The sequence below is a fragment of the Aulonocara stuartgranti genome, assembly GCF_965226115.1.
Source record: "Aulonocara stuartgranti genome assembly, chromosome: 10".
In the NCBI taxonomy this organism is placed as follows: domain Eukaryota; kingdom Metazoa; phylum Chordata; class Actinopteri; order Cichliformes; family Cichlidae; genus Aulonocara; species Aulonocara stuartgranti.
Window position 1 is genome coordinate 34,841,340 of NC_138946.1, and position 16,579 is coordinate 34,857,918.

Here is a 16,579-nt window from a genome sequence, read left to right on the forward strand (position 1 = left end):
TGTGAACATACAAACATTCTTTACGTTAAACAATTACATATAATTACATGCTATTATAGTAGTGTGATTACGTGACTTTTTAAGTGTTGCGGGTTAATATGACCTATTTTGCTCTATTTTCCTTCCATTTAAATGAACATTACAGTTTACGCAGTATTAGGTACACGTGTACTACTCTTTAGTCCGCACACGTTCTTTTTATTAAAAGATGACTAGTGTCGTTTCAGCCTTCTGTGAGTAATGAAGGCAAGTGTAACCCGATTCCAGTCGCTCCTCCAGAGACTGTTGCAAAATAAAAACTCTGTTGATTTTTTTTATTTCCTCAGTGGACGCTTGGCGGGCTGTGAGATGACTCCTATCACTGTTTTACAGTTTATTTGAATGGTTTAATATTTTGTTTTAAAAAAGCAACAACCCTAATTTAAATGTAGTATAATTTCAAATACCAACATGTCCAACTGATAAATGTAAAATAAATAAATAAAAATAAATGTAAAAACCATATATATATATATATATATATATATATATATATATATATATATATATATATATATATATATATATATATATATATATATGCTGTTTTTCAAAAGTAAAAGCTATAGTATTGCAGAGTGAAACTGTATCATGTCAGTACTCATGTTGAAAGCTACACAGTGGCTATTCTGATTTTGCTATTTGATTTCATCTGTAGTTCCAGTGGCCTTGGGGAAGAAATCGTACCTCAGTTTGACCTCTGATGGGTGCTGGGACAGCAGGTCACTCAGGTGTCTTTGCAGAAGAGAAATGAGCTTCTTGTGCTGTTTATGACATTATATTTATATTGTAATGTAGAGAGTGAACAACAATCCAGAGAAAATACCAACAATCTCAAACTGAGGTTGTGAGAAATATTCTTTACTCTTTACAGTTTATTCGACCTCTAATAGAGGATAGCATTATTTTTTTACTGGAATTCAGAGAATACTTTTTGCATTCCCAGAAACTTGATCCTGTTTTTGTGGATATTTTCAGACCTGGATGAAGAGAATCAACTTGATTTCTGTGCCCAGATTCTCGAGCATGCATCGAGACAACCTTTCTTCAGTATTAACACGCTGTAGAGTGTACCTCACTGTTTTTTTTTTTATTTGTTTCACTTGTCTCAATATGGATTTTTAAAAATGTGCTTTTTATGTCTCATTTTGTTGGATACTTTTCATGTCTTTTAACAGCTAAAATGTGTCTGTCCCAGACGTATGGTTAAATTTCATGATAGGAGCGTGAAGCACGGACATACAGTGTGAAAAATGCAGAAACATATATTAAGTCATTTGATGGCAGGTCAACTTTTTATACTTGCAGTATAAAACCTTTTTCAATGTAAAGCTGCTTCTGTCTCTTTTCCATGCACACACCAGTCCACAGCAGAGCCTGGAGTCAGGACTGACTGTGAGGACATTATTGTGCTGGCAGCAAATGTCTAGATTACTGGCATAGTTAGAGAAATTTAACTGGACGTTTTTGTATTAATGACACAATAACACAATTCACTCCAATATGTAAAAAAACAACAACAACAATTTAACTTTGTTCTCCTTCTTTTTTCAAACACTTACTTTGTGTTCCTCACATCTCTTCACTCACTGGCTTTCAGCAGATTTCATGTGAAATAACTTTGATATTAAAAGCAGAATTAGTTCAAACTGCTTGATTAGCAGAGACACTGGTTTACAGTTCTGTCTTTGAAGGACCTGACTGTGCAGAGATGAACTGTTCCATATTTATGTAGCCTGAAAATGCTTCACTTAGTTTCCAAGTCATAGATTTAAAACCAAACCAAACCTTCCACTGTGTGATTGGGACACCACCATGACGAGGTGACAAAAAAGAGTTTAGATGAATTATGTCAAGCCTTAACGCTTCAGGCCGATTCTCATATTTCATCGCCCCCTTATTGTCCGTTTTCAGATTTTCCCACACATACTGTGTAAATACGGCACAGCATACCTACATACAGTAGGTAGTAATTCGTTCCATTGTGTATACAAAGAAGGATGCAGCTCAATAATGTTATTCAATTATAGAACACTGTAATAACTTTATATAGTAAAATACATATTTTCAGAATATTCAGAATACTCCCACTGATTCATTTTTGTATGTCAGCTGGCCAACATACAGAATACACAGCTGAAGGCAAATCTCATGCATAGGTGGGAGAATAGTCTTGGAAAAGGAAAGTTAACATTAGAGATTTCCTGTTGATCTGAAAATTGAATTATGTTTAATACTACACGGTCCGATTCTAGAAGAACAGCAGTGGTTCAATCTGCTCCTGTCTGCACGCCAAATATCCTTGAACCTCGAAGCTGCTCTCCGATGCAGCCATCACATTATAAATATGTGTAAATGTCAGATAGAAAGCACTTCAATGGAAAACAGAAACAGAAAAAAGCACATGTATGAATTCAATGAATGAGGAAAGTTGTGCAAAGTGCTTTGAACTCTTTTGATCCTGTATGTTGGACAGCAGCAACAGTGTCACAAATATCATGTTTTTACCCTTAATTAGACACATAAATAAACATTTATAGTAGAAAAATGTGCCAAATATTCTAAAAGTTTTTCTAGAGATTAAATATTTTTGGTTTAATTCCACCCAGATTGTAAAAATTACGAAAAACCCAACTTGTTTTTTCTTCCAATGAAAACAAACAATGACAAATTTCCAACAACCTTTTGTATATAAATCATGACACATTATTTTAATACTCTTCTGATGGCATCAGCATCAAATAAATAAAGTTTCCACTGCTTGGCTTTGTAGTGAAATAAAAAATCAGCATGTCTGATGCTTCAGTTATTTAATCTTATTAAGGTCGGCTTCATTTGCCCAAAAACTTTGTGAAAGAATATTTTCTTCATGTAAAAAAGAAAATGAATGTGTGACATTAACTTTGTTCTAGTGACCGTGTGCGTGTTTGTCAAAGATATATTTTTAATTTGTCCCGTAGTCTGGTTCGTGTGACCGATGGAGCCAGCCTTTGTCTCTCTGATTGTGTCTGTCTCTCTGTGCAGGTCTGGGTGATGGATGGGGGCAGTCAACAAGGTTCAGTCCTCTGGACAACATGGCAAAGGAGCTGGGTACCCACCTTTTACAAGTCAGTATAACCAATAACCCACCATGTCATCGTTCTATGCTCTTACACAGTTTCCTCTAACTTATCACGTGTTGTATGAAACTGATGCCGTGTGTAAAATGAGATTACTGCATGCGAGTGCTGGTGTGCTTTGATATGACAAAGAGCTAAATTTGGACTTAAACGATTATTTTTCCTTAAATGATTTGGGTTCCTCTGACATTTGCATTTTACACCACATCTGGGAATGACTTTTGATGCAATGATGCAATATGGTCCTCATATCTCTGCAGAAGAAAGATAAGAATATCATATGAATTAAATGATGGTGTCAGCACATAGCTAACAGTTTCCTGGGACACACGAGATGATTTCCTCCTGCACACAGCCATCCTGATGACAGATTCAGATAACTCTATTAACCCCAGTTTGTTTACAGCATATCCAAACTACCTGCTCACACAACCTGCAGTCTTTAAATACTAATCACAAGCACTGATGCATGTCAAGGTACAGATCAACAAACCATGAGGTCAAGAATAAATATATTAAAAGTACAAATGTCTAAATACTCCCTGTCAGCGTTAAGTCATCTAACGGCTGAGGGATGGAAGGATTTTAAGCTTCTGTTTGTTCTACATTCGGTTACAAGGTTACGGTGACCTGAGACAACATCCTGGACTCAGATGAAAAAATATGTCTAGGATGGATAATCATGTTTCTTGCCTTCTTTATTTTCCCAGAGTGAACCCAAAGCTCTCTTCTCCCTGTGAGTTTGGAGCAGGGCTTAACAGTACTGCTGAGGGAGTTTCTGCCCTTGATAGAAAAACACTGAATAAAAGAACATTTTAAGACTTTCTATAAATGCACAATATAAACTTGCTTATTAACATTAAAAGATTTCAATCTTCTTAACAAGTATATTCTCTGTTGAACCTGTTTTATGAAGGACTATGTGTTCATATCAAACTTGAGTTGATGGTCAAAGACTGCTCTGTTTGTAACCTCCACTTCACAAATTTGGGTAAAACAGGGCCATGGACAGGCTCAGGACCTGGAAGCATGGAAATCAAATGGGGTGGCCAAATTAAAGCCTTTAAAAAAACAAACTCATATGCAGGTGTTACATATGGTTAAATGATTCAAATGCAGCAAGTATACACGTGTTTCTATAACTTAGTTATTTCTGTAGCCCACATAATTAAACATTTCAATTACATAACACATGTGAACTTTGATTAGATGTACTGTACAGCCTGTATAATGAATAAATATGTAGCCCAATAAGTATAAAATCCAGAAAGCTACACAACATGGGGCGGTTCACATACAAACACAAGTCTAACTGAAGTTTTTGTTAGAAAAAATAAAATTGTTGCTTAAATTTACACCAAATGTCAGAAATCTGCACCGTCATGAACAAGAATTTAAATCTAATTTTTTCATGATTTCACCCTCTGAGGTCCAAAATGTCCAGTTTTCACTGCTTTTGATTTTACATTTGTATTTCACAATGTTTTTTTTGTCATCATTTTCAGCTCAACCTCACGTGTCTGAATTTGCAGTTATTTTTTCATTGACATACTGTATTAACACAACTGATCTGAAATCACACACAAAATATAAGATCCTAGTAGTAGTTATATTATTTTACTGTGAAAAACACAGAAATGTTTAGTAAATGATTTATTATATATAACTTGAAATGCAAATTTAACGTGTAAATTTTGAAAAAGCTGTGCACATATTTGTAAACAGTAAAGTTATATACAACTATTTATCTATGGTACATTTTTCCACCGATAGGAAAGAGGTGGCTTTTGTTCTTTCTTTACTGTTTTTTATGCTGTCCTGAGAAAATGCTTTTTTAAAAACTGCTTATACTTCTTTTTTTAATCATAACTCTGGATTTAGTGGCCTGTCATTAAAATGTAAAAACTGGTGTATACTTTGAAGTCCGAACCTTCAAAACAAGCTGAAACACAGACTCAGCGTGGCTGCAGCTTGTTGCTATGTCAGCTTACATCAGTCATGTGATTTGGAGGTGCAGCGTGTCCGTGGACCACAGAGGGTTAATAACACTCACCTTCATTCCATTTCCAGACCAACCCACCACCTGTGTAAAATCTGAAATGCCCATGGTGTTGTTCAAATGTGCTCTGGCACGGTCATAGGCATCTGTTGCTACTGACAACAAGAAGTAAAGCCGGTCCACGCTATGGGCTGAACCATTTGTGGTGGTGGTCAGTTCAATTTTATTCAATTTTAATTGCTGCTGGGATCAAAGTGTTAATGCTACCTTATTTTAATAAACAACACTGTCATATGCATAGGGGTGGCAAGAGATCAGTTTAGGGTGGCACATGCCACCCCTCTAGATCCGCCCCTGCCTTGAAGCAAGGACAAGAGGACAGTGTCATCAGAAAACGTAATTATAAATCTTTTCTCATACCAAGTCCAGCAGCTGTTGGTTTACATCAGGGGTGGGCAATTCCAGGCCTCGAGGGCCGGTGTCCTGCAGGTTTTAGATCTCACCCTGGGTCAACACACCTGAATCACATGATGAGTTCATTACCAGGCCTCTGGAGAACTTCAAGACATGTTGAGGAGGTAATTTAGCCATTTGGATCAGCTGTGTTGGATCAAGGACACGTCTAAAACCTGCAGGACCTCGAGGCCTGGAGTTGCCCACCCCTGGTTTACATACTAAAAAGAACTGGCAAATGTGTAAATGAGTGGTGGACCGATTTATATATACTGTATAAGTTCTCCGTTTTCATGTCTCAGACTGCTTATTGTGTCTGGGTTTTTTTTGGTGTCTACATTGATGGTTCTTTTAAATTGAATAAGCAGGTGAGTGCAGCAGTTCAGTCCTGCTTCTTTCAGTTAAGACAGCTGGCCAAGGTAAAGCCATCCCTCCCGGCTAACGTCTTTGAGCGTGTTATTCACCTTTTTCTTACTTGCAGATTGGACTACTGCAATTCATTGTGTTATGGTCTAGATCAGGCCTCCATCCATCGTCTTCAGATGGTTCAAAATGCAGCTGCTCGCCTGTTAACTGGTACCGAACGGGGAGAGCATATAACCCCAGTTTTAGCTTCTTTACACTGGCTTCCTGTCTCCTACAGGATCCAATTTAAACTTTTACTTTTTGTTTTTAAGTCACTTAATGCCTGAGCCCCTCCTTACCTGTCTGAGCTCCTCTCTGCCTATGCTCCAGGAAAAACCACGAGGTCTAGCTCAAAACTAATGTTGTCCATCTCACGGACTAATCTCAAATCCCGTGGTGATAGATCCGTCTCTGTGGCAGGTCCCAGACTTTGGAATAGTCTCCCCTTAAATATTAGATCTGCACAAACACTTGAGCAATTTAAATCATTACTAAAGATACATTTCTATGCCCTGGCTTTTAACACACTATGACCCAAGCATTTTGGTCTTATTTGAATTAGTTTAGTTATTGTTTTAATTCTTTTATTGTCCTATTATTGTTTTTTATTGTTAATATTGTATTACATTGTTGCTTTGTAATACCATTTTTATATTGTTAAGCACTTTGTGCAGCATCGGCTGTTTGAAATGTGCTATATAAATAAACTTGACCTTGACCTTAAAGGACACAATAATACTTTTTAGGATCTTTTCAAAGGTTTCCATTACTAGTCATGCAAGTACAGCTGTTATGCATTAGCATACTGATTAATGGAGGGCATATTTTTGATTCCCTGCCAGGGAGCTGTAAGGTTTTTATTTCTATAATTCACCTCAATTTTAGCCTTATACTTTGTTTAGCGTTTTTAATTTCGTACCTCTCTGGAGAAAGCTTTTTTCTCAGGAACGTCTCCACATCTGTATATCAGTTTCTTTGTTATTGATGAATGCTTTGATTTCCTTGGTTATCCAACGTTTCTTTTTTGGATAAATAACTTTTTAGGTGGAGTCCAGACAAAAGTGATATATGATGAGTCCAATGTTCCCTCTAAGCTGCGCAATGCTGGCTCGCTCTCTGCGCACAGAAAATCTGCGTTGCACACAAAAAAAAATCTAACCTGAATTGAAATGAAAATAAATCCGTTAACAATTCTGTTCTGCATGTTAGTCAGTGACTGGCTGCTCCTGGATGGGATTAGAACGATGCCACCTTATGCCATAATCCAGCCAATGATGCGATTCACATTCGTATGCAGCTAATCAACGTGGCTGACAGGCTATGACAGCGTCCTTATGTGCCGGTGTTTTAGCAAAGCGGCTGATGTGGAGTGAAGCCACGTTAATGACAACGTGTCCAACCATTGGAGATGTGAGCAGGACAGACGGAACAACTGACGGACAAAGTGTGGACTTTATACCAGTTTTTAAATCGTGTTGATCGGCCACGTAAAACCAGAGTTATGATAAAATATCTGCAATGTTTGTTTTTCTTCCTGAATACTGTCGTTGTTTCTATTTACTGAACAATGAGGCGCCTGCTGAGTGTTACAGGTGTTACAGCAGTGACACATCTGCTGCTGTCAGGCCTGCAGGTATCAGGCTGTTGTTCTCCTTCATCTCATAGTGGACAGAAATTATTTTTTGGAGCGGCACAAATAATTTGTGTGGCATCAGATTTGATGCAGAACAGCTGATTGTTCTGTAAATAGTTTGAAATGTTTGTTTAAAAAACGCTTTGGCTGCATTTTTAGGTAAACAGCTGCAAAAAACTTTGTTGTTTGCATAACTCAGTTACTTTTTTGAAGAAGTAACTATATAATTAATTGCCCAACATTGGTCATTATTTACTGTATTTGCAGACAGAGTTACAGGACTCTCTCCCAGACCACAGACTCATAATACAGTCAGAGCTTTATAAAAAAATAAAAAAGAAGAAGTTGTGTTTTCGAAATTGGAGTTCAGGTTATTTTTCCTTCCAATAGTGTTAAAATGCTGCACAGGTCATGAACTAGATTTATTTAAATTTTCATTGTAAGTGGACTAAAGCAGGTAATTAAAAGTAGTCTAACATAAATGCTGTGATTTACGGAGCCCCGCAGGGGACATTGGAGAAAAAAAAATTAACTTTTGCGAGATCTCGCAAAAGTTTTGCGAGATCTCGCAAAACAAACTCGGGATCTCGCAAACCTTTTGCGAGATCTCGCAAAACAAACTCGGGATCTCGCAAAACTTTTAACCACATTCTTCGGACGCCGGCTCGAAGCCGACCGGGAGGTCGAGGCACGATGTGCCGGGAAAGCGGTGTTCCTCCCAGCTGTAGTAGGTCTCGACCTCCCGTTAGCTTCGAGCTAACGGGAAGAATGCGGCTAAAACTTTTGCGAGATCTCGCAAAAGTTTTGCGAGATCCTGAGTTTGTTTTGCGAGATCTCGCAAAACTTTTGCGAGATCCCGAGATAGTTTTGCGAGATCTCGCAAAAGTCTGTCTTAATTTTTTTTTCTCCCATGTCCCCTGCGGGGCTCCGTAGTAATTTGATTATTTTAATAAACATGTAACTTGGATGGATTGGATGCTGGCGTGACCACAGTGCACACGTCTGCTGTTGCTCACAGTGGTCCAAGGGACGCTCCGGGAGTTTGTGTGTTCGCTCAGACACATGAAACATTAGAGGGAACATCGGATGAGACAGATTAACAGAGATCATTAATGTTGTTGCCACATGTATTATAAAAATGATACCAGCCAAAGCAAGCCTGAAGAGATGAGATGCTGTGTTCTGACCAGCATCTCACAAGTTATACCTCACATGGGAGTCTCCATGAAGAGGGTGTATGGGTGCAATAAATACACACTGCTGTGGTATGGTGATCGAAGGGAAGGCAGGGGCAACGACGTGGACGCACAACTTGTCACAAATGTTCAGTTTTAAATGTTTAAAATCAAAGATGACGCACTTTTGGGCATCTGGACAAATTGTGTCAAGCCTCTGTGCTACATCAGCAATCAGCAGAGATGCAACAGAGGCATCGTCACACAGATGAATATACACTCAACAAAAATATAAACGCAACACTTTTGTTTTTGCTCCCATTCCCCATGGGATGGACGTAGAGACCTAAAATTCATTCCAGATACACAATATAACCATCCCTCCCAAACAGTGGTCACAAATCAGTCCAAATGTGTGGTAGTGGGCACATCTGCTATATTGAGATAATCCATCCCACCTCACAGGTGTGCCACATCAGGATGCTGATCTGACATCATGAGTAGTGCACAGGTGTACCTCAGACTGCCCACAACAAAAGGCCACCCTGGAATGTGCAGTTTTTTGCGCTATTGGGGGTCTGGGGACCCAGAACCGGTCAGTATCTGGTGTGACCACCATTTGCCTCATGCAGTGCAACACATCGTCGCATGGAGTCTATCAGATTGTCAATTGTGGCCTGTGGAATGTTGGTCCACTCCACTTCAATGGCTGTTCAAGGTTGTTGGATATTCGTGGGAACTGGTACACGCTGTCGTATACGCCGGTCAAGCACATCCCGAACATGCTCAATGGGTGGCATGTCCGGTGAGTATGCTGGCCATGCAAGAACTGGGACATTCTCAGCTGCCATCTGCCCTGAACAATGTGAACCATGATTCATCCGTGAAGCGCACACCTCTCCAACGTGCCAGACGCCATCGAATGTGAGCATTTTCCCACACAAGTCTGTTACGGCGACGAGCTGGAGTCAGGTCAAGACCCCGATGAGGACGACGGGCATGCAGTTGAGCGTCCCTGAGACGGTTTCTGACAGTTTGTGCAGAAATTGTTTGGTTGTGCAAACCAATTGTTCCAGCAGCTGTCTGGGTGGCTGGTCTCAGACGATCTTGGAGGTGAACCTGCTGGATGTGGAGGTCCTGGGCTGGTGTGGTTACACGAGGTCTGCGGTTGTGAGGCCGGTTGGATGTGCTGCCATATTCTCTGAAACGCCTGTGGAGACGGCTTATGGTTGAGAAATGAACATTCAATGCACGGGCGACAGATCTGGTTGACATTCCTGCTGTCAGCATGCCAATTGCACGCTCCCTCATTGCTTGTGGCATCTGTGGCATTTTGCTGTGAGACAAAACTGCACATTCCAGGGTGGCCTTTTGTTGTGGGCAGTCTGAGGTACACCTGTGCACTACTCATGATGTCAGATCAGCATCCTGATGTGGCACACCTGTGAGGTGGGATGGATTATCTCAATATGGCAGATGTGCCCACTACCACACATTTGGACTGATTTGTGACCACTGTTTGGGAGGGATGGTTATATTGTGTATCTGGAATGAATTTTAGGTCTCTACGTCCATCCCATGGGGAATGGGAGCAGTAACAAAGGTGTTGCGTTTATATTTTTGTTGAGTGTAAATAATTGTGAAACACATCTGGCGAAATTCACAGGGCAAGTAGAAGCGTCGGAGTGAGACTGTTAACAGCTCAATGTCACGAGAGCTTCTCACGAGCCACCACAGTGTTAAAGGACCGTTTCTGATGTAGAAGCACACACCTCCCCATTGCTTGTTGGTGGTTTCCACTGAACGGTCCAGACACAAAGGGATGCAGTTAGTGCCAGCTCCTTCTCCTGATCTGGATACAGAGCCATGTCTTGATGAAGGCCACAAGTGTTTTTCACGTCATGTTTCAGTGTGACCCAAGCTTTCTAGCTCATCCATCTTTTTCCATAAGGACTATACATTGGACAAGAGCATTGTAGGGAGAACCGGCAGCTTTTGGCAGTCATTAAGGTATGTTTACCTGAATTGTCTTCAAATTCCACCTCATCCAAATGAGCAAAATGCCCTCCATCATCAATAAATGGAAGGCGTTTGGAACCACCAGGACCCTTTCTGGAGCTGGCCACCTCCACCCGACTAGTCTGAGCAACTGGGATAGAAAGGTCTTAGTTATGGAGAATAAGAACCTGATGGTTACTGTGACAAAACTCCAGTATTGCTCTGTGGAGAGCCTAGCAGTAGGACAACCATTTCTGCAGCACTCCTACAGTCAATCCTGCATAGTAGAGTGGCCAGATGGAAGCCATTACTCAGTAACGTGTCTGTGAAGGTTCTCAGTCATCCAGGTCATCGTAGTCAGTAACACATCCAGACACATGACAGCTTGCCTGGAGTTAGCTAAAAAGCACCTGGAGGATACTTAGACCATGAGAAACAAAATACTCTGGTCAGATGAAACAGAGACTGAACTCTTTGCAGACTTGCACACAGGCTTAACCCTGGTTGAACATCTTTGGAGAGATCTAAACATGCATGTGACTGTGCACCAATGCTCCACATCCAACCTGATGGACCTTTGGTGGTTCTGCAAAGAAGAGTGAGAGAAACTGCCCTAAATAGGTGTGCCAAGCATGTATCATCATACTCAAAAAAAACTGAGGCTGTATTGTGGCCAAAGGTAAATGGCCTGTATTTGTATAGCGCTTTACTTGGTCCTAAGGACCCCAAAGCGCTTTACACATCCAGTCATCCACCCATTCACATACTGGTGATGGCAGCTACATTGTAGCCACAGCCACCCTGGGGCGCACTGACAGAGGCGAGGCTGCCGGACACTGGCGCCACCGGGCCCTCTGACCACCACCAGTAGGCAACGGGTGAAGTGTTTCGCCCAAGGACACAACGACCGAGACTGTCGGAGCTGGGGCTCGAACCGGCAACCTTCTGATTACAAGGCGAACTCCCAACTCTTGAGCCACGATCGCCCCAAGGTACTTGAACAAAGTACTGAGCAAACTGAAGCACCTCCCACAGGACACTCCGAGAGACAGGGTTGAATGCCTTCTCTAAGTACACAAAACACACGTAGTCTGGTTTTGCAAACTCCCTTGAACCTCAAGTATCCTCAAGAGGATAAGGAGCTGGTCCAGTGTACCATGGCCAGGATGAAAACCGCATTGTTCCTCCTGTATCCGAGGTTCGACTAATGAACGGAATCTTCTTCTCGTGGCATAGACTTTCACAGTGAGGGTGCAAAATGTGATTCACCTATAGTGATAAATCTCTATCATACAAAGAAGAATACACATGATTCTGAATCACTGCCATCTTCTCTGGGCCAAAGCTAATTTAAAATTAACTTTTGTCAGGACTAAGGACTCCAGCTTGTTATCAGCACTCAGTTCGAAACCTGCACCTTTGATAGGAAGGGGGTGCATTCGTGCCTGTGAAATTGGCAGCTTGCACATCTGGAAAAGCACCATCAGTGCCAAAAGCTATGTGTAGCTTTTTCAGTAATACTGTTTGGCGCGGCTAATACTGTCATGACAAGCACCAAAGATTTCAGGCTACAGATCTGCATAGCCGCCTCACCAACAGAGGTGTGGAACATCTTCTCTTCACCCGAGAGTCCAGAACATGCAGCTGCAAATCTGAAATTACACTATGTTGACACTATTCACTCACCCATCCAAATCATTATCAGGTGTCAGAATGACTTTCATGGCCACAGGTGTATAAAATCAAGCACCTAGGCATGAGTTAGACTGCTTCTACTTTTGTGAAAGAAGAGTCACTCTGAGGAGTTTGGTGAATTCTAACATGGTATCATGATAGGATGCCATTTGTGCAACAAGTTCAGTCATGAAAATACCTTGTGGGCAAGATGGCGGATGTAGCAGGTGGTGGTGCAGACGTAGCTCCGACTTTCATACGGTTACGATTAAAACCAGATCATATAAAACAACTGATGGAAAGGTAATTGTAGAGGATGAGCTACTTAATTTCCTTGCTGTAAAAATCAAAACTTTAAGTCAGGATGAAATTCTGTTGTTGGCCACGAACACATTTGAATCTGAGGGGATTGAAGCCTCCAAGAAAGTTTTGTTTGAGCTCTGCCTCACTACCTCACAGTCGTTGGATATAAAGCAGCGGTCCCCAACCGGTACCGGTACCGGTCCGTGAGTCATTTGGTGCCGGGCCGCGAGAGTGAGAGTCGGGTGTGAAATGTATGGTTTTCAGGGTTTTTATCGGTTTTCAGCGTTATTTTGTTAGCGTTTTTTTCGTTAACTCGGTTTTCCTGGGTCTTTTCACATGTGTTATGAATAAATCTTCTTTTTTTCGGTACCGGTACTAGTTTTATTTTGTTGTATTTATCCGTGACACCTTAAAGACCGGTCCGTGAAAATATTGTCGGTCACAAACCGGTCCGTGGCGCAAAAAAAAAGGTTGGGGACCGCTGATATAAAGGACAGCATAAAGACACCAACAATATTAATTTATGTCTTAAAGTGCTGAATGAGTGTGGGGAGAATATCCCAAGATTTGTCTCTCATCACCTGGATGATTTGCCGCCTGTTACATACTCCAGCATGGATGTGTTGTCTACTACAGCGAATGGACCAGCTGTGTGCTGAGGTGGGTGCTTTAAAACATGTAGTTAAACTACAGGCGGATGTCTGCGAGCAAGTTATGACCAATGCTGTGGAGGTCGACCAACGTGTGACTGCTCTTGAGTGTCGGCCTGAGGTACCGGCTGAGCATGTTACACTGAATGGGGTCAGGGACCGCTTCCCACTTTCCCCTGGGGCAGGGGTCGGCAACCCGCGACTCCGGAGCCGCATGCGGCTCTTTAGTCTTTATTTTGCGGCTCCGGGTGGTTTGGGAAAATAAATTAGTATTTAGGTATTTAGCTGAAGTGTATTTTATTTGTGTTTAGTTCTTTTTTTAACTTGTAGTTCTAAATTGGAAGATTATTGTGATTTTGAAATATAAAAATAAAATTATTATTATTTTTTCATTGCTGAAAATAAGCGTCACACTCGCGGAAGCGGTGTACCCCCCGAAACGCCGTGCATTTATCGAGACTTTCAACCCCAGGTAGGCCAATTATGGATCTTCGGATCCACATTATGTCAGCAGCTGTTCTCCACCCTGAACTATGTTAAAAACAAACACCGCTCACGCCTCACAGATGACAGCTTACAGTCCTGGGACCATAAGTCTTATTGTAAACATATCACAGCAGACCCGACGATGTTTGCATGAACACGCTTTTCAGCATCTCTTTATTGACCGCTTTTCACACACGGTTGCTGTGCGCACACAGCCGGCTGTAGCTTTTCAATTCACAGCCCAACACACACCAACACAACAGTATAGAGATTGAAAGACCACGTGACTTTCGCGCATTGCATGCCGGGAACTCGTGGCAAAACAATCCAAGTACCGCATCAAATGCAAGCATTTGCAGCACCGCAAAACGTTCATTCTTCGGTTCCAATAAATTCTTGCTTTTTCTTTGCCCCCCAAAAAGGTATGTACAAAACGAAGGAGAACAATGCCGGTCCGTACAAAGACAGACTTAATGAAAAGTCAAAGAAAAGATACAAGGAAAAAAATCAAACCAGTGAAAGTGTCAGATCCTTACGAGCACACAGAGGGACAAAAGACGTTAGCGTGCTGCCCAACTTTCACCACGCTCATATTTATAATTACACAGTTCTTGGAGTGAGTGCATACACTCGTGAAGTTTAGTAACTTCAGGTCACTGCAACAAGCCCAGGTACAGTTTACCAACGGATGGGTGCAGGACCTTGAAATGCATGTGTAGAAAGTAAAGACCATCGTACGTATCATAAGTTTACCAGTCTCACAAATCTTCTTCATAAATACACATTCGTTAACCGTTTATTAATATAACCTTTGAACTCAATGGTAATTAATTAGTAGTAGAAATAATTTCTGGTACGCGTTACAGAAATGTAGCAGTGACAATAAGACTGTATGCTGTAATCGTACTGGGCAATTAGTGATACAAAACAACTGTTTTATCCTGTGAATAAAAGTATATGTTTTTGTCAATGTACCATAATAACAGAAGCGAAACACAATATCGTGTCAGGACAATTCACTATTTATGCACAATAAACAAAGAAGCATAGCGCGACAATTTCTGTTCAGCGCCAGACTTTTTTTGCAAATATCTATTTATTTATTTATTTTTAGCAGCATAGTGGTTTTTTTCCAATTACTTTTTAAAAGTCAGGTCAAGGCTCCAAAAGCCCAAAGGCGATATGAGGGTGGCGGCTCACAACAGTTTTTCCTTGCTACATGGATCATTTTAGTTCAGCTTTCCTTTTGTTATATTTCTTTAAGAGTTCAAAATGTGTTAATTACATAAATAAAATGTAATTTGCTCTGTAGCACTTCATGGATTTCATAAGCAACACACTTTAGTTGCTTTCTTTTCAAACAAGCCTTTTGTTGATCTGAGTATTTTATATTCTTTACATTATTTACATTTGATCTTTTACATTGTGCATAATGTCTATTGATTGTATTGTTTATTTTAATATTTGTGTACAGCGCTTTGTGACTGCCTGTCTGTGAAAAGCGCTTAATAAATAAACTTTACTTACTTACTTTAGTTGTTCACACAAAGCATAAAGGTAAAAAAAAAAACAATATAAACAGTGTTATCTTCATTTTAGATTTCAAAAAGTATTTGCGGCTCCCAGTGTTTTCTTTTGCGTGGAAACCGGGTCCAAGTGGCTCTTTGGATGTTAAAGGTTGCTGACCCCTGCCCTGGGGAAACACCCAGAGGAGCAGTGGGGGAGTCGAAGTAAAGGCGGCCCGCGCGGAAGGCAGAGAGCTGGAGCTTTGGCTGCTTCAAGGACTGGGACAGTTTCAGCGTTTTGTCCGGAGATGTTGCTATGTGGTCAAGATCGGGCTCCGACGACAGCCTCAGGTCGTAATATGGAAACTACTGCAACAACGGAGGATCCCGTTGAGACAGTGCTTCTTACATGCTCCCCACAATGGAGTAAAGTTGTGAAAAATGGCAAGCCTCGTCACAAGCTGGAGAAGGTTAATTCGGGTTCAGGAATGCATGCTGCTACCACTGGACACAATAAGAGGCCTGGACCTGTATCGATTATCGGCCCTGGAGCTGTGAGTACAATCAGAACTGTGAAAACTAAATTGGTGAGCGTATTTGCCACTAAATTTGCCCTGGATGTAGATGCAGAAACTCTTGCTCTGTATTTGAGAGAGAAACTCAAAAGAGATGTGACCTGTCAAAAAATTGCTAGTAAACGTAGCAGGTTCGGCTCTTTCAAGGTTACTGCTGAATGTAATGATGTGGGTGAAATGTACAATCCTGAACTCTGGCCTGAAGGGGCTCTGGTCCGGCGTTTTTATGAACCTCGTAAGCCCGGTACGGTGGTGCCAAGCACAGTGGATCCAGCAGGGGAGATAACTGCGCCTTCTGGTACCAACGTATCAACATGAAGATGTCTATCCGGGTATTATCTTACAACTGTCATGGTCTACGTTTGGGACAGAGTGCAGAGGATAGAGCTCGACGGATTGTTGTGGACAGTCTGCTTGCAGAATGTGACATTTTATGCTTGCAGGAGACATGGTTGTCCAAACACGACCTGGGAAAACTTAACTGTCTAAAGGCAAGTTTTTTGGGAGTGGGGGAATCAACAACTGATCTCAGCACAGCTATAGTCAGAGGCAGAATACCTGGAGG

At 41.2% G+C, this 16,579-nt stretch overlaps 1 protein-coding gene across 1 annotated transcript in view; it reads left to right on the plus strand.

The window, feature by feature from the left end:
- Positions 1-16,579, plus strand: part of sim2 (SIM bHLH transcription factor 2) — a gene marked incomplete at its 5' end in the record, with an annotated part of 58,027 nt that overhangs the window by 2,111 nt on the left and 39,337 nt on the right. Inside the window, one exon of the mRNA XM_082548813.1 lies at positions 3,064-3,146. Coding sequence (XP_082404939.1) covers positions 3,064-3,146 — 83 coding nt within the window. The remainder of the gene's footprint in view (positions 1-3,063; positions 3,147-16,579) is intronic.